The sequence below is a fragment of the Oncorhynchus tshawytscha genome, linkage group LG20, assembly GCF_018296145.1.
Source record: "Oncorhynchus tshawytscha isolate Ot180627B linkage group LG20, Otsh_v2.0, whole genome shotgun sequence".
NCBI classification, from domain to species: Eukaryota; Metazoa; Chordata; class Actinopteri; order Salmoniformes; family Salmonidae; genus Oncorhynchus; species Oncorhynchus tshawytscha.
This window is the reverse complement of record NC_056448.1, coordinates 36,245,624-36,266,327: the sequence shown is the minus strand read 5'-3', so window position 1 is coordinate 36,266,327 and position 20,704 is coordinate 36,245,624. Positions and strand designations below refer to the sequence as shown.

The 20,704-nt window shown below is 43.9% G+C and overlaps 1 protein-coding gene across 5 annotated transcripts in view; it reads left to right on the top strand.

Annotated features, from left to right (window-relative positions):
- Positions 1-20,704, top strand: part of LOC112220102 (netrin-G2) — a 118,313-nt gene that overhangs the window by 14,924 nt on the left and 82,685 nt on the right. For all 5 annotated transcript variants that reach the window (XM_042302577.1, XM_042302580.1, XM_042302576.1 and 2 more), the window contains one exon: positions 16,516-17,159. In XM_042302577.1, coding sequence (XP_042158511.1) covers positions 16,516-17,159 — 644 coding nt within the window. The remainder of the gene's footprint in view (positions 1-16,515; positions 17,160-20,704) is intronic.

Sequence of the window (20,704 nt, the reverse complement as noted above, 5' to 3'; positions counted from 1 at the left end):
GAAAGCCGGTGACGTCGACCACCACCCGAACAAGGAGAAGGGCCGACTTCGGCGGAAGTCGTGACACAGAGGGACAGATAAACATCTTGATTAAAGGTTTAGCAGAGATCTTCTGTTTATAGTGACTCGGAAGGGCAAAAAAGCATCTAACAACCCAGTTAGCTGTTCTACAAGTGGTCTGAGGCAGTCGGTAAATAACAAGTGTTTTCAAGTGCAACTTTAGTAACAATGGTTTTGGGAAATAGCTCTGTGATTTAATGATGCGGCTATGAAGGTTCTAATGAGAATTTAGCCTTAAGATGCTTTTGGGAAACCGGGCTCTGGAGTGCAAATTACATGTAATTTTGTTTTGCGTGTAAAAATGTTGTCTAATTTTGTATAATCACATTCCGGTGTAAAAGCTATGTTTTAAATGAGACGTAGACATTGGTATGAAGCCAAAAAAGTAAGGGAATTCACATGAGCACCACAATGTCTACTCCACCCATGCTCTACCAAGGTTTTCCAGTACACAGCCTTGACCTATAACAGTAGCTACTCTTTTACCTCAAACAATGTAGGTTGCTTAGGGTTCAAATCTTCTTAAGCATCCTAATTCATACTCTTCAGATTAATAATGGACTTTACAGTGTCCTGCTGTTAAAATAAATATACACACTATATATATATAAAAAAAGCATGTTGACTCCCCTTTAAATTAGTGGATTTGGCTATTTCAACCACACCCGTTGCTGACAGGTGTATAAAACCGAGAACACCGCCATGCAATCTCCATAGACAAACATTGCCAGTAGAATGGCCTTACTGTAGAGCTCAGTGACATTCAAAGTGGAACCATCAAGTCAAGTCATCAAATTACTACCCTGCAAGAGCTGCCCCGGTCAACTGTAAGTGCTGTTATTGTGAAGTGGAAATGTCTAGGAGCAACAACTGCTCAACCGCAAAGTGTTAGGCCACACAAGCTCACAAAATGGGACCACCGAGTGCTGAAACGCGTAAAAATCATCTGTCCTATTTTGCAACACTCACTACCGAGTTCCAAACTGGAAGCAATGTCAGCACTAGAACTGTTCGTCGGAAGCGTCATGAAATCGGTTTCCATTGCCAAGCAGCTGCATACAAGCCTAAGCTAACCATGTGCAATGCCAAGCATCGGCTGGAGTGGTGTAAAGCTCACTGTCATTGGACTCTGGAGTAGTGGAAACGCATTCTCTAGAGTGATGAATCATGCTTCACCATCTGTCAGTCTGACGGACAAATCTGGATTTGGCGGATACCAGGAGAACGCTACCTGCCTGAATGCATAGTGCCAACTGTAAAGTTTAGTGGAGGAGGAATAATGGTCTGGGGCTGTTTTTCATGGTTTGGGCCCCTTAGTTCCAGTGAAGGGAAATCTTAATACTACAGCATACAATGACATTCTAGATGATTCTTTGCTTCCAAATTGTTAGGTTAGATTACTTGTTAGATATTACTGCATGGTCGGAACTAGAAGCACAAGCATTTCGCTACACTCATATTAACATTTGCTAACCACGTATATGTGACAAATAAAATTGGATTTGATCTTTGTGGCAAAAGTTTGAAGAAGGCCCTTTCCTGTTTCAGCATGACAATGCCCCTGTGCACAAAGTGACGTCCATACAGAAATTAATTGTCGAAATCGGTGTGGAAGAACTTGAGTGGCCTGCACAGAGCCCTGACCTAAAATTCATCGAACACCTTTGGGATGAATTAGAACGCCGACTGCAAGCCATGCCTAATGTATGTATATGTATATATGTATATACAGTGGGGCAAAAAAGTATTTAGTCAGCCACCAAATGTGCAGGTTCTCCCACTTAAAAAGATGAGAGGCCTGTAATTTTCATCATAGGTACACTTCAACTATGACAGACAAAATGAGAAAAAAAATCCAGAAAATCACATTGTAGGAGTTTTTATGAATTTATTTGCAAATTATGGTGGAAAACACCGTCATTAAGTTTGCCGATGACACAACAGTGGTAGGCCTGATCACCGACAACGATGAGACAACCTATAGGGAGGAGGTCAGAGACCTGACAGTGTGCAAGGACAACAACCTCTCCCTCATCGTGATCTAGACAAAGGAGATGATTGTGGACTACAGGAAAAGGAGGACCGAGCACGACCCCATTCTCATCGACGGGGCTGCAGTGGAGCAAGTTGAGAGCTTCAAGTTCCGTGGCGTCCACATCACCAACACATCACCAACAGACCTCTATACCAGGCGGTGTCAGAGGAAGGCCCTAAAAATGGTCAAATACTCCAGCCACCCTAGTCATAGAGTGTTCTCTCTGCTACCGCACAGCAAGCAGTACCGGAGCGCCAAGTCTAGTTCCAAGAGGCTTCCAAACAGCTTCTATCCCCAAGCCATAAGTCTCCTGAACAGCTAATCAAATGGCTTCCCAGACTATTTGCATTGCCGCTGCCCCCCCTCTACGCTGCTGCTACTCTCTGTTATTCTCCATGCATAGTCACTTTAATAACTCTACCTACATGTACATATTACCTCAATGACCTCGACACCGGTGCCCCCTGCATATTGACTCAGTACCAGCATTCTTTTTATGTAGCCCCGCTATATTTATTTACTGCTGCTCTTGAATTATTTGTTATTCTTATCTCTTTATTTTTGTTGTTGTTGGTATTTTCTTAAAACTGCATTGTTGGTTAAGGGCTTGTAAGTAAAGCATTTCACTGTAAGGTCGGCGCATGTGACAAATACAATTTGATTTGATTTGAATTAGGCTGTTTGAGAAGGTTTGAATCCTAAACAACCTGCGTACACATTGTTTGAAGTACAATAGACCAACATAGCTACTGTAGTAGGTCAAAGCTGTGTGCTGGAAAACCTTGGTAGAGCATGGGTTTTGTAGACATTGTGGCGCTCATGTGAATTTCCATTATTTTTCGGCTTTGGACCAATGGCTTCTTCTCACTTAAAACATTGTTTTTTGTTTTTAATTAGTAGTAGTAGTAGTAGTAGTAGTAGTAGTAGTAGTAGTACAGTAGTTCCTATAAACATGGCCACCATCTTTTTCTATTGAGGATGATGCTCCTGTACTGTATCAAGCTGGATTAGTCACACACACACACGAAAAGCCTGCGTTAGCGTACAGTACGTCTTGCATGTGGCTTGGTTTGAACCAAAACCAACAGAGTGCCTCCATGTATGTGCATGGGCCTGTGTAGTGACAGATGAGGGACGGTGTGTGTGTGCATGTGTGAAAGAAGAAGAAAAAAACCTTCCTGTCCCACAACAGAGTTTGTTTGTTTTAGAAGGTAGAAATCAGCCAGCTCTAAAAATAGACATGAGAAAGAAAGAGGTGGGGAAAGGGAAAGAGAGGTGGGGAGAGAGTGAGTGCGCAAAACGGAGGGAGGGAGAGAGGTGGGGAGAGAGTTAGAGCGAGAGTAAGAAAGAGAGAGAGAGAGAGAGCAGCTGGAAGGAGAGGAAGATGGCAGCTGGTGGTGTTGTGGAGTAGAGAACAGTCAGTAGATCACTTCTTTCCCAGACTGGGCCCAAGGCCATGCCACCTCCCCCTGCCCAAGATAACCCTTCCCAGACTGGGCCCAAGGCAATGCTACCTCCCCCTGCCCAAGATAACCCTTCCCAGACTGCCTCTCCCCTGGCTGCCTCTTTCCTGGCTGCCCTCTTTGCATCATCCCAGGCTAACCCATCTCTGGCTACCTCAGCCCTGGCTACCCTCGTTGCCTCTTCCCTGGCTAACCCATCTCTGGCTACCTCAGCCCTGGCTACCCTCGTTGCCCCTTCCCTGGCTAACCCATCTCTGGCTACCTCAGCCCTGGCTACCTCGTTGCCCCTTCCCTGGCTACTTCTGCCCATGCTGCCTTTATCCGCCCCTTCTCAAGCTTTCCTGCCCTGCGCCAGCAGACAGATCCATACAGGGACACCCAAACCCTGCAGGCCTTGGGACTGACGCCAACCCCTAGAGAGAGTTAGGTCTTCAATCCTGATTATCTTGTTCCTGTAAAACCAGCCAGTAGTAACACACCTGATTACCACCTGCAGTGAGCAACTAATCATCAAGACCTTGATTAGATAAATCAGATGGGTTAGTACTGGGCTGGAATAAAGCCTGCACCAAAGCCTGCACTAAAAACCTTCTATAAGGAGTAATAATGGCAGCTAAAGATGGATCTGACTCTGGGAACATAGAACCACTAGCTTGCATAAACCACACAAACTTGTTAGAAATATAAGATTGGGGAATCGGTCAGGGCAATAATGGTGTATTGATAGGAACATCATAGGGTTTCAACATAAGCAACACAATAAGCATTCAATCATAAACAATACATGAATAGTCCTGAGCCAAAAGTCCAAAGAGCAAAATTCACCATGTAATTGAAAACCTTATGCTGCATTCACAACCAAGCTATCATGCTTTTAAACTAAATATAGCATTCAAAAAACATATTGTTTTGTTTTGTTTTATAAATAATGTTTTATAAGTCCTACCAGAACCTCTGGTTGAGTCTTTGAATGGAAGCCCAAGTCCAAATAAATATTTGTAAACCAATGAAAAAAAACATACAAAAAAGAGAATCCCAACACAACCCAAATATCAATAGTCAATACTCCAACAGAAAATGTAAAGGTCCAATGGAAGATGATGGCTCTAAAATATTCAATGTATATTTCCACAAAAAAACATGTTGAATGTTGAGTAAAAAGGCCTGAAATTAGTAGCAAACAATGCTCTCCAAACAATGGGCCCGCAGTCTAATTCAAGATGGCACTTGTGGGTTGGACACGTCTCCAACCACACCCATACCTGCAACGTTAAAGGCCTTCTGCTTCATAGACAATTATCATTAGTGTATTAACATAGTCTTGGCATTATAAAAAAAAATGGTTTCATCATTTAATTTCTTCATTTTAATCACTGTTTCGTTGCTGAGCATTTTCAGGAGGCTTAAAAAGGCTTGTAAAGTTTGTAATTTCCAATTTAAAAGGTCAAATTTGATTTGAGAGCATCCTAACGAATAATGTATAATCCCCTACAAAAATGTCCAATAATTATAATCCACATAATAATCCACATTTACTGTGGTTGCAGGATTATTTTCATGCTGTAGCAAACTGTTCCAAATTAAGATCCTACATCTGTAGTCAGGTCAATGTTTCATTTCATTTTCACTTTATGGCAATGCATGTTACAAGTTTACACAGGCAGTGTGTGTGTGTGTGTGTGTGTGTGTGTGTGTGTGTGTGATACTATTGAGAAACACATGGCTTGTTGGTGGCCTAATATCAGTAGAGTCTTGGGCAGTTCAAGGTGGGACTAAGGAGGATCTGTTGCAAGGCTCAGACAGCTTGAGGTGAAGAACTCAAACCACCTCTAAGCCTCCCGATGATACCACTTCACCTGTCTGATCCTTGGATTGAGTACAATATTTGGAACATAGTCTATATGGTTAGTTAGTTAGTTAAGATTTCCTCTCTCATGGGACTACAGTAAACAAGAATGGCAGGATGTCCCCAAAGAGTATAAGAATCCAATCAATTGTTGTTGTTTATTCTTTGTCACATACTTCGTAAACAACAGGTGTAGACTAACAGTGGTTCCCCCTGAGTGTTCTTTTAGCAGTAAGTGGACTGAGTACTGTGTCGTGCCTTTGGCATCATTAAACTGAAGACTTATTTTCATCAGAAATTCTCTGTAATTATTATTACGTTATTAAACTAACTTAATCATGTAACTGTAATTAACTAGGAAGTCGGGGCACCAAGGAAAATATTCAGATTACAAAGTTATAATTTTCCTAATATAACTTTCAGATATTTTAATATCTGATCAATTAGTCTTCTAATTAATGAATTATTCTTTACCTCACGTTAGTCTCATTCCAAACGTCGTAAATTGTTGGTTATCTGCACTAACCCAGTCTTCACTATGAGTCATCCATACATCAATAGTCTTAAATCATTTATTTATTGACTAACTAGATAATCACAGAAATGCACAAACAAACAAGTAGATATGGTTACAAGGAAATAATAGGGGAATGTGCCCTAGTGGGCTAAACCGGCATCACGGCTTGGTGGACAAAAGGGAAGTGGGGGTCGACTGAGATAAAAGACAAAGTTGATAATGATAACAATTGAAATGCTAATCCTTTGCACATGAACGCTCACTCATTTGGGAATAATTGCAATCAATATATATATTTACGCTCACTGTGTAGTTGTGATCTCTATTGGAGAGTTTATCTGCCCTCTCTCTCTCTCTGACAAGGTTAGAATGGATAGTTCAGAGTAACATTCAGCAATGTTGTTATAGATAGATGTTTCGGTGGTTTTCGTTCTTCACATTCAATGGTACCGAATTCCTAGCTGCAGACTAGTAATTAGTATCAAAGATTTGTTATTTTTCTGTCGGTTCGATAGTCTCAGAGTTTAACCACGTGGTATGGTTAAGAGTTCAGCAATCGTCTGAAACCTTAGCACCTTCATGCCAATGACTCCTTATATGGCTGTGAATGAGCTACGAATGAGCTTACGTTTTCTACGTATTCCCCAAGGTGTCTACAGCATTGTGACGTCTTTTTACGCATTTATGTTGAAGAATAGCCGTAAGGGACCACATTTACCAAGTGGTCACATGATGGCTCCCGCAGAAAATCTTGCATAAAGTACACAATTAGCCATTTTTCCAATCGCTTCTTATGAGAAACCAATTGTCCCGACGGATATATTATTGAATTGTTATGTGAAAAACACCTTGAGGATTGATTCTAAGCAACGTTTGCCATGTTTCTGTCGATATTATGGAGCTAATTTGGAAAAAAGTTTGGCGTTGTAGTGACCGCATTTTCCAGTCGATTTCTCAGCCAAAGACGTAGACATAGTAGTACAGCTGAAGAGCAGGCCAGGATTTCCTGGCTGCCCTCCTGTCCTGTTATAGTGTAAGTTCCCATCCCCTGAGAGTTGCTCTTAGGCATCAGTGCAGACCTGTTCAGAGCAGACCTGTTCAGAGCAGACCTGTTCAGAGCAGACCTGTTCAGAGCAGACCTGTCCAGTGCAGACCTGTTCAGAGCAGACCTGTTCAGAGCAGACCTGTCCAGTGCAGACCTGTCCAGTGCAGACCTGTCCAGTGCAGACCTGTTCAGTGCAGACCTGTTCAGTGCAGACCTGTCCAGTGCAGACCTGTTCAGTGCAGACCTGTTCAGTGCAGACCTGTTCAGTGCAGACCTGTCCAGTGCAGACCTGTCCAGTGCAGACCTGTTCAGTGCAGACCTGTTCAGTGCAGACCTGTTCAGAGCAGACCTGGATGTTGGTAATCGGAACACAAACTGTCCTGTGATGTAGCAGCAGCCAGATGCCCCTGCCCTCGTCACCACCAACTTCAAATCAAATTGTATTGGTCACATGCACACAGTTAGCAGATGTTATTGCGAGTGTAGCAAAATTATTGTGCTTCTAGATCCGACAGTGCAGCAATATCTAACAAGTAATCTAACAATTCCATAACAACTGCCTAATACACATACAGTAAATCTAAGTAAATGAATGGAATAAGAATATATAAATTAAAATATATGGATGAGCAATGACAGAGCGGCATGAGCAAGATGCAATAAATTGTATAAAATACAGCATATACATATGAGATGAGTAAGGCAAGATATGTAAACATTATTAAAGTGGTATTATTAAAGTGACTAGTGATCCATTTATTAAAGTGGCCAATGATTTCAAGTCTGTATGTAGGCAGCAGTCTCTCTGTGTTAGTGATGGCTGTTTAACAGTCTGATGGCCTTGAGATAGAAGCTGTTTTTCAGTCTCTCGGTCTCAGCTTTAATGCACCTGTACTGACCTCACCTTCTGGATGGTTGCTGGGTGAATAGACAGTGGCTCGGCTGGTTGTTGTCCTTGATGATTTTTTTGGCCTTCCTGTGACATCGGGTGCTGTAGGTGTCCTGTAGTTTGCCCCCAGTGATGCGTTATGCAGACCACTCTGTGGTTGTGGGTAGTGCAGTTGCCGTACCAGGCGGTGATACAGCCAGACAGGATGCTCTCAGTAGTGCACCTGTAAAAGTTTGCGAGGGTTTTAGTTGACAAGACAAATTTCTTCAGCCTCCTGAGGTTGAAGAGGCTCTGTTGCACCTTCTTCACCACGCTGTCTGTGTGGGTGGACCATTTCAGTTTGTCCGTGATGGGTACACCAAGGAACTTAAAACGTTCCACTTTCTCCACTGCTGTCCCATCGATGTGGATAGGGGGGTGCTCCCTCTGCTGTTACCTGAAGTCCTCCATCATCTCCTTTGTGTTGTTGACATTGAGTGAGAGATTCCTTTCCTGACACCACACGCCGATAGCCCTCACCTCCTCTCTGTAGGCTGTCTCGTCGTTGTTGGTAATCTTTTTATTTTAATTTTAATTTTTGTCCCCAATTTCGTGGTATCCAATTGTTTTAGTAGCTACTATCTTGTCTCATCGCTACAACTCCCGTACGAGCTCGGGAGAGACGAAGGTTGAAAGTCATGCGTCCTCCGATACACAACCCAACCAAGCCGCACTGCTTCATAACACAGCGCGCATCCAACCCGGAAGCCAGCCGCACCAATGTGTCGGAGGAAACACCGTGCACCTGGCAACCTTGGTTAGCGTGCACTGCGCCCGGCCCGCCACAGGAGTCGCTGCTGCGCGATGAGACAAGGATATCCCTACCGGCCAAGCCCTCCCATAACCCGGACGACGCTAGGCCAATTGTGCATCGCCCCACGGACCTTCCGGTCATGGCCGGTTGCGACAGAGCCTGGGCACGAACCCAGGGTCTCTGGTGGCACAGCTGGCGCTGCAGTACAGCGCCCTTAACCACTGCGCCACCCGGGAGGCCCGTTGTTGGTAATCAAGCCCACTACGTTGTGTTGTCTGCAAACTTGATGATTGTGTTGGAAGCGTACATGGCCACGCGTGTGTGCACAGTGAGTACGTGAGGGGGGCTGAGCACACACCTTTGTCGGGCCCCAGTGTTGAGGATCAGCAAAGTGGATATGTTGTTTCCTACCTTCACCACTTGGGGGCAGGACCCAATTGCACTGGGTGGGGTTCAGGGCCTCAAGCTTAATGATGAGCTTGGAGGGTACTATGGTGTTGAATGCTGAGCTATAGTCAATGAATAGATGGATAGGGCAGTATGCAGTATGATGGTGATTTTATCGTCTGTGGATCTATTGGGGCGGAAAGCAAATTGAAGTGGGTCTAGGGTGACAGGTAAGGAACATATCCCAGTCATCCCAGTGATCAAAACCATCTTAAGCGTGGATTCCGATTGGTCAGACCAGCGTTGAAAAGTCCTTAGTATGGGTACTTCCTGTTTGAGTTTCTGCCTATATGAAGGGAGGAGCAAAATGGAGTCGTGGTCAGATTTGCCAATAGGAGGGCGGGAGATGACCTTGGATGCATCGTGGAAGTTAGAGTAACAGTGATCCAGTGTTTTTCCAGCTACAGTAGATATAATGATAGAATTTATTGAGCCTTGTTCTCAAATTTGCTTTGTTAAAATCCCCAGCTACAATAAATGCAGCCTCAGGATATATGGTTTCAAGTTTGCATAGAGTCCAGGGATGTTCCTTGAGGGCCGTCATGGTATCAGCTTGAGGGGGAATATACACAGCTGTGACAATAACTGAAGAGAATTATCTTGGGAGATAATACGGTCGGCATTTGACTGTGAGGAATTCTAGGTCAGGTGAACAAAAGGACTTGAGTTCCTGTATGTTGTTACAATTACACCATGAGTCGTCGATCATGAAACATACACCACCGCCCTTCTTCTTCCCGGAGAGATGTTTATTTTGGTCGGCGCAACACACAAAGAATAAACGTGGCTGTACCGTCTCCGACTGCATATCCCGAGAGAGCCATGTTTCTGTGAAACAGAGTATGTTACAATCCCTGCTGTCCCTCTGGAAAGCAACCCTTGCCCTGTGAGCTCACCAAGTAATCTGGTGTCACTCTAAAGCGGAAAGGTGGAATAAACAAGTCAGGAGTAGGTTTTCTTGATTGAACACAGTTCTCTATTGAGGGATTTCTGTCAATACAAACACTCCAACACAATCAATGAGAATCTCCCAAGGAAAAACGCATCTTCTTCTTCAGATGAAACAGGAACACAAGACGATTATCTTTAAACTATAACAAAAATCATGGGTTTGTCACCATCTTAATGGTTCTTCGAGGATAGCTCCCCTCTCTTGGTGGCCATTCTCCAGAGATGGTTTATCTTCTCCTTCTCCTCGCCTTCCAAAAGATACGTCCTCTCCTTAAGTGGAGCAACCACTCTTATTCTTTCTTTTTCCTCTCCTCTCTGCTGGTTCCCTCCTCTCTCTTGTAGGGGAAAGAGAATATTTCATTAGTACCGTCAGCTGTGCTTAATTGCCTCTGGTCACCTTGACTCACATGCCTGGTTGGGCTACTATCCGTGAGCCCAGCCTGCCCTCTGGTGGACCTTCCACACCTGTTTTCGTCGACCTTGTTATCTAGAGACTGGACATTAGCGAGTATCATACTCGTAAGCGGTGGGTGGTGTGCGCGCCTCCGAAGTCTGACCAGAAGACCGCTCCGTCTTCCTCTTCTCCAGCGATGTTGTTTTGGGTCAGCCTCTGGAATCAGTTCAAATGCCCTGGGTGGTTCGGACAAAGGATCCGCTTCGGGAAAGTCGTATTCCTGGTCGTAGTGCTGGTAAGTTGATGTCACTCTGATATCCAATAGTTCTTCCCGGCTGTATGTAATGACACTTAAGATTGTCTGTGTTAAAAATGTAAGAAATAGTACATAAAAAATCAAAATACTGCAATGTCTGTCTGCGCCATCTAGACTGACAAAGAGGTTTAGCATAATGTTGCAGATACACATAGACACACACTCCCTCTCACACACGCGCGCTATACTCACACTGATAGGGACACTGATGCTCACACGTGCGTGTGCACATGCTCAAACAATTCATCACATCACACTACTACTCCCACTATCACTCACACACTCACCAGCATAATAACTGACACACACGTGGTTCAGTTGGTAGAGCATGGCACTTGCAACACCAGGGTTGTGGGTTTGATTCCCATTGGGGACCAGGACAAATGAAAATGTGCGCACTCTTTACCTAAAGTCACTCTTGATAAGAGCGTCTGCTAAATGACTAAAATGTAACAGACATACACTTCTTATGTACAGGACAATCACATTCCCCAACAGGGCAAGGGAGACAGTCCCCTGGTGACCTTAACTCACAGCAAACAACAAAACAAACACACTGAGCCAGGAAGCAATATCCCTGGCTGTGTCTCACTGTGGACTGTTTTAATGGGACGGTTATTTCATTGGATGATTGTTCCAAAGAAACGACATTGTGTTCTTTGGCTGTCCTGGACTTTATTGCCCTTGCTGGCAAGGAGAATGAGAGCGAGAGAGATTACAAAGCATGCCTTCTGTTTATTTTGATGTAGGTCATTTGAATTTGATTGAGTCCTATTCCTTCTTAGACAAACAGACGAATTGTATTGATAATGTGAGTTGTTTGAATTGAATATTATGTTTGGTACATAGTTGTTTAGTGTTCAGATGTCTCTGTATCTTACTGGAGTGATTCCTCTCATAAAGATGGATATGCTCATTTATATTTGCATGTGCTCCATACGTTCTCCAAATCACACAACAAAAAATATATTTCTCAGATTTTGAGTGTCAGTATCCAAATCTAGATCCCTCAGGTGTAGGGAAATGAGGGCTCAAGCAAGCTTTTGTTCCAATTGGGACGCGTCATATCGGCTCATAAAATACTGTTTACAGATGTAAGATCTTAATTTGATCACTCTTTTGTTGCTGATAATTGTTCCGCACAGCATTAAATGTAAACTTGCAGTGTATTTGAGTTAAAAATGCTTCTAAAGTTTGGAATTCCCACTTTGAAATTTCAGACTTGATTTTCCTTAACAAAAAATGTATCGACCCCTACAAAAATGGCTGTTAATTATAATCCACATAATATTTCACATTTGCTGTAGCAAACTGGCTAAAATTAACTACATGTGTTCTTACTGAGTCTCGTACTTAGGTTAGATTGTTTCTAGACCATGGTTATTGTGTATTCTGAGCCAGATCTAGGTCCCTAAGCTTAAGGGAATGAGCAAGCTTCTGCTCCGATTGAGACGCGTCCAGCCAAAAAAGGGAACCTGCTTATCACTGCCGCATGTTTACGGCGACAGAGTTCCATCGCCGTGGTGCTCATCGTCGCGGCAACAGGATCCCAGCGAGGATAAATGCTGGATGGGATTAGCGGTGCGGGCCACCTGCCGTAGCAGTTGGCTGGGATTTGTGTGTGTGTGTGTGTACATACTGCTGGCAGGAGGTAGCTATGTGGGGCAGGGTAGAAGAAAGAGAAGAGGAGAGGGGTTAAGGAAAGAGAAGGGGAGGGGAGAGTTAAACAAATACCAACACGCACCCACTCACGCAACCCTCCCATACACAACAAAATACTTCCCCCCTCCCTGATTATCTAAGAAACAGAGAGGTCAGCCAATAAGGTCAAGTGCAGCTTTTAGTGCATAATTTAGTTCATCACTGCTCAGTCCCACACCAGATCCAGATGTGCATGTAAACCACAAATACACAAACACTGTATTTGCGTCATTCTCTACACAGACCCTCCGCCACTCTGTCCTGTATATTGCATTAATGCAGTTCCGCTATGTAACCTACGTGTCCTTGTGTATCTGGGACAGTGTGACAGTGTCAGTTGAGTGTAATCATTTTCAATAGGATTTGGAGGTCAGGGGTCATTTCCTTAGGGCAGGCCACAAATCCTCTCCAATGTAAGTTGCTGCATCGGAGGCAGGAGTGAGGGGTGGACAAAAATGTGTACCTTTTCTTGGCCTATGGCCAGATTCCAGTTGGAAATCCTGGTTGGAGGATTCCGGATTTCCTGCTGATTTCCTGCTGATTTCCTGCTGATTCCTGGAATCTTCCAATGAGTTTTGGGAAAGTTTCTAGGGTTTTGCAACCCCTAGTTGTATATTATAGAGTAGCAAGCTGTTGTGTTTAACAGGCATCTCTTACTATTTTACTGTGTTGTGTCTGTGCCTCGTTGTGTTACGTCTAATAAGGGGGTGATATCAGCAGTAGTTAATGAGGTTATCTGAGAGGAAATAAGCGTGCCACGTCTCCCTAGTGAGAGTGGGAGGATCTCATCTAATGTTGTTGGGAGAAAAGACCCAGTCCTTTCAGTATTAAGTCATAGCCACCCACACAGTTAGATCTTCTATAGCAGGGCTGTTCAATTCGGTAGCCTCAAGATATCTTGTGCTGCTGGTTTTTCATTCTTCCTCTCTTAACAAGGATTGATGGCCTGGAACACTAGGGCCGTGTTCAGCAGAAACAAACATTTTGAAATGGTGTGATAAATCGTCCGACAACAACAAACATACATTTCTGTTTCAAAAACTTGTTCTACTGTGTGCCCTACTGAACCCAACACAGCTGGGTGAGGATAACACAGTACCACCGATGCGGCCCGCTACCATAGACTGTAGCTCTACTTCTCCATGGCCGACGTCAGTAAAACATTTAAACGTGTTAACCCTCGCAAGGCTGCCGGCCCAGACGGCATCCCCAGCCGCGTCCTCAGAGCATGTGCAGACCAGCTGGCTGGTGGGTTTACGGGCATATTCAATCTTTCCCTATCCCAGTCTGCTGTCCCCACATGCTTCAAGATGGCCACCATTGTTCCTGTTCCCAAGAAGGCAAAGGTAAATGAACTTAATGACTATCGCCCTGCAGCACTCACCTCTGTCATCTAGAAGTGCTTTGAAAGACTAGTCAAGAATCATATCACCTCTACCTTACCTGCCACCCTAGACCCACTTCAATTTGCTTACTGCCCCAATAGATCCACAGACGATGCAATCACCATCACTCTTCACACTGCCCTATCTCATCTGGACAAGAAGAATACCTATGTAAGAATGCTGTTTATTGACTATAACTCAGCATTCAACACCATAGTACCCTCTAAACTCATCATTAAGCTTGAGGCAACTTGGTCCTGGACATCGTGACGGGCCGCCCCCAGGTGGTGAAGGTAGGAAACATCACCTCCACTATCCTGATCCTCAACACTGGGGCCCAACAAGGGTGCGTGCTCATCCCCCTTCTTTACTCCCTGTTCACCCATGACTGCGTGGCCCAGCACTCCTCCAACTCAATCATCAAGTTTGCAGACGACACAACAGTAGTAGGCTTGATTACCAACGATGACGAGACGGCCTACAGGGAGGAGGTGAGGGATCTCAGAGAGTGGTGTCAGGAAAAGAATCTCTCACTCAATGTCAGCAAAACAGAAGAGATGATTGTGGACTTCAGGAAACAGCAAAGGGAGCAAAAATTTAAATAAAAAGATGACCAACAACGACGAGACAGCCTACAGGGAGGAGGTGAGGGCTCAGGGAGTATGGTGCCTGAAAAACAACCTCTCACCCAAAGTCAACAAAACAAAGGAGATGATCGTGGACTTCAGGAAACAGCAGAGGGTGCACCCCCCTATCCACATCGATGGGACCGCAGTGGAGAAGGTGGAAAGCTTCATGTTCCTTGGCATACACATCACGGACAAACTGAAATTGACCACCCACACAGAAAGTGTGGTGAAGAAGGCACAACAGAGCCTCTTCAACCTCAGGAGGCTAAAGAAATTTGACTTGTCACCTAAAACCCTCACAAACTATTGAAAGCATCCTGTCAGGCTGTATCACCGCCTGGTAAGGCAACTGCACCTCCCGCAACCGCAAGGCTCACCAGAGGGTGGTGCGGTCTGCCCAACGCATTACCGGGGGCAAACTACCCGCCCTACAGGACAACTACAGCACCTGATGTCACAGGAAGGCCAAAAACATCACCAAGGACATTAACCACCCGAGCCACTGCCTGATAACCCTGCTATCATCCAGAATGTGAGGTCGGTACAGGTGCTTCAAAGCTGGGACCGAGAGACTGAAAAACAGCTTATTTCTCAAGGCCATCAGACTGTTAAACAGCCATCACTAGTACATTAGAGGCTGCTGCCAGTAGGCATAGACTAGAAATCACTAGGCAGTTCAAGGAATGGAACACCAGTCACTTTAATAAGGTTTAAATATCTGGCATAACTCATCTTATGTGTATATACTGTATTCTATACTATTCTATTCTATACTATTCTACGGTACCTTAGTCACACAGTTATACTGTTTTCTAAACTATTCTACGGTATTTAATTTACTTATTACTTATCCCTTATTACTCATTTACATATCTTGCATTACTCATCTTCATATTTATAGAGTCTTAATTCATTCCTACTTAGATTTGTGTTTATGGGGTATACGTTGTGTAATTTGTAATATTACTTGTTAGAGCTTGAAGCACAAGCATTTCGCTACACCTTCAATAACATCTGCAAATCACGCATATGTGACCAATTAAATTTGATTTGATTTGGAATCTCTGGCCAGTCCCAGAGATTATTCAATCAATGAACTACTATTTAAAAAAAAAAAATATTTAACCCTTATTTAACAGGTTGAGAACAAGTTCTCGTTTACAACTGCAACCTGGCCAAGATAAAGCAAAGCAGTGCGACACAAACAACACAGAGTTACACATAGGATAAACAAAAGTACAGTCAATAACACAATAGAAAAATCTATATACAGTGTGTGCAAATGGAGTAAGGAGGTAAGGCAATAAATAGGCCATAGTAGCGAAGTAATTACAATTTAGCAAATTAACACTGAAGTGAGAGATGTGCAGATGATGATGTGCAAGTAGAAATATTGGTGTGCAAAAGAGCAAAAAGTAAATAAAAACAATATGGGGATGAGGTAGGTAGTTGGGTGGGCTATTTACAGATGGGCTATGTACAGCTATGTACTATGCAGGAAAGAACCAGTATGACTACATATCTTCAGGCTAGGATTTGAGTAGTGGTTCTTCTGAGAATAGCTTTTCACAAACTACGTCCACTATGTTTTGCTTATGCTTGTTGTTTTTTTCTATTATCGCAGTGTCACCATAAATCAGGTGATTTATCAACTCGGCCTCCACAGAACTGTAACTTGCTTTTGTTATAGGCTGGTTGTGTGCTTTTGACTGACTGGTTAGTTTTCTGTGCAGGTGTTGTTCACTGACTTAATTAGAAGGATAAATTAATGCGCATATAAAGTTTCAAGATACCCAATGTTTCAGTCTAAGCTTTGATGATTTTGCCTGACTATAGATCGAAACAGCTATTGTAATAAAATCTGGGTTTTTTCCAATATCTTGGAAGCAGTGTGTTTTTTCATCAGTCACAGTATATTCCAACTTACCTGCAAGAGAGTCTTGATATGTGAGTGCAACCCTTTACTAGCAACTCATTATGTTGTCCCTCTCTCCTCTTTCCCCTTCTCCCTCCCTCCACTCCCTTCTCTCCTCCCCCTCTCCAGGAGAACCCGTACCTGTGCAGTGATGAGTGTGATGCCTCCAACTCGGACCTGGCCCACCCTCCCCAGCTGATGCAGGACCGCGAGCGCACAGGCCGCATCACCTACTGGCAGACAGTTACATGGTCCCGTTACCCAGAACCCCTCTTGGCCAACATATCCCTGGCCTGGAACAAGAGCCTGGAGTTGACCGATGACATCGCCATCACCTTCGAGTACGGCCGCCCCACCATCATGGTGCTGGACAAGTCCATGGACCATGGTCGCACTTGGCAATCCTACCAGTTCTACGCCGATGATTGTCTAGATGCCTTCAACATGCCGCCGAAGCTTGTCCGTGACCTGTTGCCTGCAAATATTACCCGTGTCATCTGCACTGAGCAGTTCTCACGCTGGGTGGGGTCGAAGAACGATAAGAATGTGAAGTTCGAGGTTCGTGAGCGTTTTGCGGTGTTTGCCGGACCGAGGTTGCTCAACATGGACAGCTTGTACACGCGCATGGAGAGTATGAAGGGCTTGAGGGACTTCTTTACCTTCACTAACCTCCGGCTGAGGCTGCTCCGGCCAGCCCTGGGGGGAACGTACGTGCAGAGAGACAACCTGCTCAAGTACTTCTACGCTATCTCCAACATTGAGGTGCCCGCCAGGTAAGAGAGGGTACAATTTCGTATTTATTTATTTTTTGTACATTTTGGGGGAGGGGGGTTGGATCAGCTTTAAAATTGCAGATAGATTGATCCAAGTTCCATCAATGTAATTTTCTGCATCACTTCATTAATATAACTCATTAATACCAAAGTGAAAACATGTTTTTAGAAATGTTTGCAAAAAATCTAAAAATAAAAAATGGAAGAATCACATTTACATTGGTTTTCAGACCCTTTACAAGCACCTTTGGCAATGATTACAGCCTCTAGTCTTCTTGGGTATAACACTACAAGCTTGGAACACCTATATTTGGGGAGTTTCTCCCATTCTTCTCTGCATATCTTCTCAAGCTCTGTCAGGTTGGATGGGGAGTGTTGCTGCACAGCTATTTTCAGGTCTTTCCAGAGATGTTCGATCGGGTTCAAGTCCGGGCTCTGGCTGGGCCACTCATGGACATTGAGACTTGTCCCGAAACCACTCATGCATTGTCTTGGCTGTGTGCTTAGGGTCGTTGTCCTGTTGGAAGGTGAACCTTCGCCCAAGTCTGAAGTCCTGAGCGTTCTGGAGCAGGTTTTCATCAAGGATCTCTCTGTACTTTGCTCCGTTCATCTTTCCCTCGATCCTGACTAGTCTCCCAGTCCCTGCCGCTGAAAGACATTCCCACAGCATGATGAGGCCACCACATTGCTTCCCCGTAGGGATGGTGCCAGGTTTCCTCCAGACGCTACGCTTGGCATTCCAACTTAAAAAAGCAATTTCATCCATTTTAGAATAAGGCTGTAATTTAACAAAATGTGGAAAAGGTAAAATGGTCAGAATACTTTCTAAATGCATTGTATATCTATTTTTTAATATACAATATCAGTCATATGTTTGGACACACCTACTCATTCAAGGATTTGTATTTATTTGTACTATTTTCTACAATGTAGAAAAATAGCGAAGACATCAAACTATGAAATAACACCTATGGAATCATGTAGTAACCAACAAAGTGTTAAAGAAATCAAAAATACATTTTAGATTTTAGATTCTTCAAAGTAGCCACCTTTTGCCTTGATGACAGCTTTGCACACACTTGGCATTCTCTCAACCAGCTTCACCTGGAATGCTTTTCCAACAGTCTTGAAGGAGATCCCACATAATATGCTGAGCACTTGTTGGCTGCTTTTCCTTCACTCTGCAGTCCAACTCATCCCAAACCATCTCAATTGGGTCGAGTTCAGGTGATTGTGGAGGCCAGGTCAGGTCATCTGATGCAGCACTCCATCACTTTCCTTCTTGGTCAAATAGCCCTTACACAGCCTGGAGTTGTGTTGGGTCATTGTCCTGTTGAAAAACAAATGATAGTCCCACAAGGCCAAACCAGATGGGATGGCGTTTCGCTGCAGAATGCTGTGGTAGACATACTGGTAAAGTGTGCCTTGAATTCTAAATAAATCACAGACAGTGTCACCAGCAAAGCAACCTCACACCATCACACCTCCTCCTCCATGATTCACGGTGGGAACCACACATGCAGAGATCATCCGTTCACCAACTGCATCTCACAAAGACACGGCGGTTGCAACCAAAAATTTCAAATTTGGGCTCATCAGAACAAAGGACCAATTTACACCGGACTAATGTCTATTGCTTGTGTTTCTTCTCTTCTTCTTATTGGTGTCCTTTAGTAGTGGTTTCTTTTCAGCCATTCGACCATGAAGGCCTGATTCACACAGTCTCCTCTGAACAGTTTATGTTGAGATGTGTCTGTTACTTGAACTCTGTGAAGCATTTATTTGAGCTGCAATTTCTGAGGTTGGTAACTCCAATGAACTTATCTTCTTCAGCAGATGTAACTCTGGATCTTCCTTTCCTGTGGCGGTCCTCATGAGAGACAGTTTCATCATAGCGCTTGATGGTTTATGCGACTGCACTTGAAGAAACTTTCAAAGTTCTTGAAATGTTCTGAATTAACTGACCTTCATGTCTTAAAGTGATGATGGACTGTCGTTTCTCTTTGCTTATTTGAGCTGTTCTTGCCATAATATTGGTATTTTACCAAATAGGGCTATCTTCTGTATACCACCCATACCTTGTCATAACACAACTGATTGGCTCAAATGCATTAAGTAGGAAAGAAATTCCAGAAATGAACTTTTAACACGGTACACCTGTTAATTGAAATGCATTCCAGGTGACTAACTCATGAAGTGTTTGAGAAAATGCCAAGAGTTTGCAGTGCTGTCATCAAGGCAAAGGGTGGCTACTTTGAATAATCCAAAATCTAAAATATATTTGGATTTGTTATCTTAATTTCAGCAATAAACAATTAACAATTAGTTACCTACCTATAACTAGGATCGTTACCTACCTATAACTAGGATCGTTACCTACCTATAACCAGGATCGTTACCTACCTATAACCAGGATCGTTACCTACCTATAACCAGGATCGTTACCTACCTATAACCAGGATCGTTACCTACCTATAACCAGGATCGTTACCTACCTATAACCAGGATCGTTACCTACCTATAACCAGGATCGTTACCTACCTATAACCAGGATCGTTACCTACCTATAACCAGGATCGTTACCTACCTATAACCAGGATTGTTACCTACCTATAACCAGGATTGTTACCTACCTATAACCAGGATTGCCATTAAAAGAATTACATTTTTGGCAAGCAATTATTGCGATTCATTCTATATTGTCCCTAACATCCTTACCCCCTAGCAACAGATGTGGGCTACACACACACACACACACTCCCACCCTTCCCCCACAAACAACCACAAGCTCAGATGTTCAAGTTGTTCTATACCTGAGCCCAACTCAAGAAAGGACTTGATGTGCGAATGCATATATGTAACCGATGTCAAATGGCTAGCTAGTTAGCGGGGTGCGCGCTAATAGCGTTTCAATCGGTGACGTCACTCGCTCGGAGACCTTGAAGTAGTTGTTCCCCTTGGAGTGATGGGTAACGATGCTTCAAGGGTGGCTGTTGTCGATGTGTGCAGAGGGTCCCTGATTCGAGCCCAGGTACGGGCGAGGAGAGGGACGGAAGCTATACTGTTACATATACATTTGTAGCTGTTTGAAAAGGCATGCAAAATTGATTTTGAATGGGGAGATTTGATTAACCAATGTTAAGTCCTAGCTGATGGAGCTCAGATACATCCTCTTCCCCTGAAACACACACACGCTGGTCCCTTTGTTGTGACCATTTTACAAACGATCTCTGTGCAGTCAGACCACAATAATTTTCCCCCTCTCTGATTGTCCGAGTGTGACCCCCCTCCTCATGGGTTACTGTGTTTGCAGCACTGCTACTACCTTGGTGGGGGCTCCACACCGGCTAGGTACAAGGTCGTCAAGGTTCTCATTAGCAGCTTTGAGAAATTCCTTGTATATTATGCTCTCCCATCAGGGGGCTTTGGCTTTGTAGGAACAACCCTGCCAGGCAGGCTCAGAATCTTGAGGGGGCGGTGCTGCTTTAGTCGGTCTCTGACCTCATTTATCTTTCTGTCTTTGCTGTGTATAGGCTACCTACAGT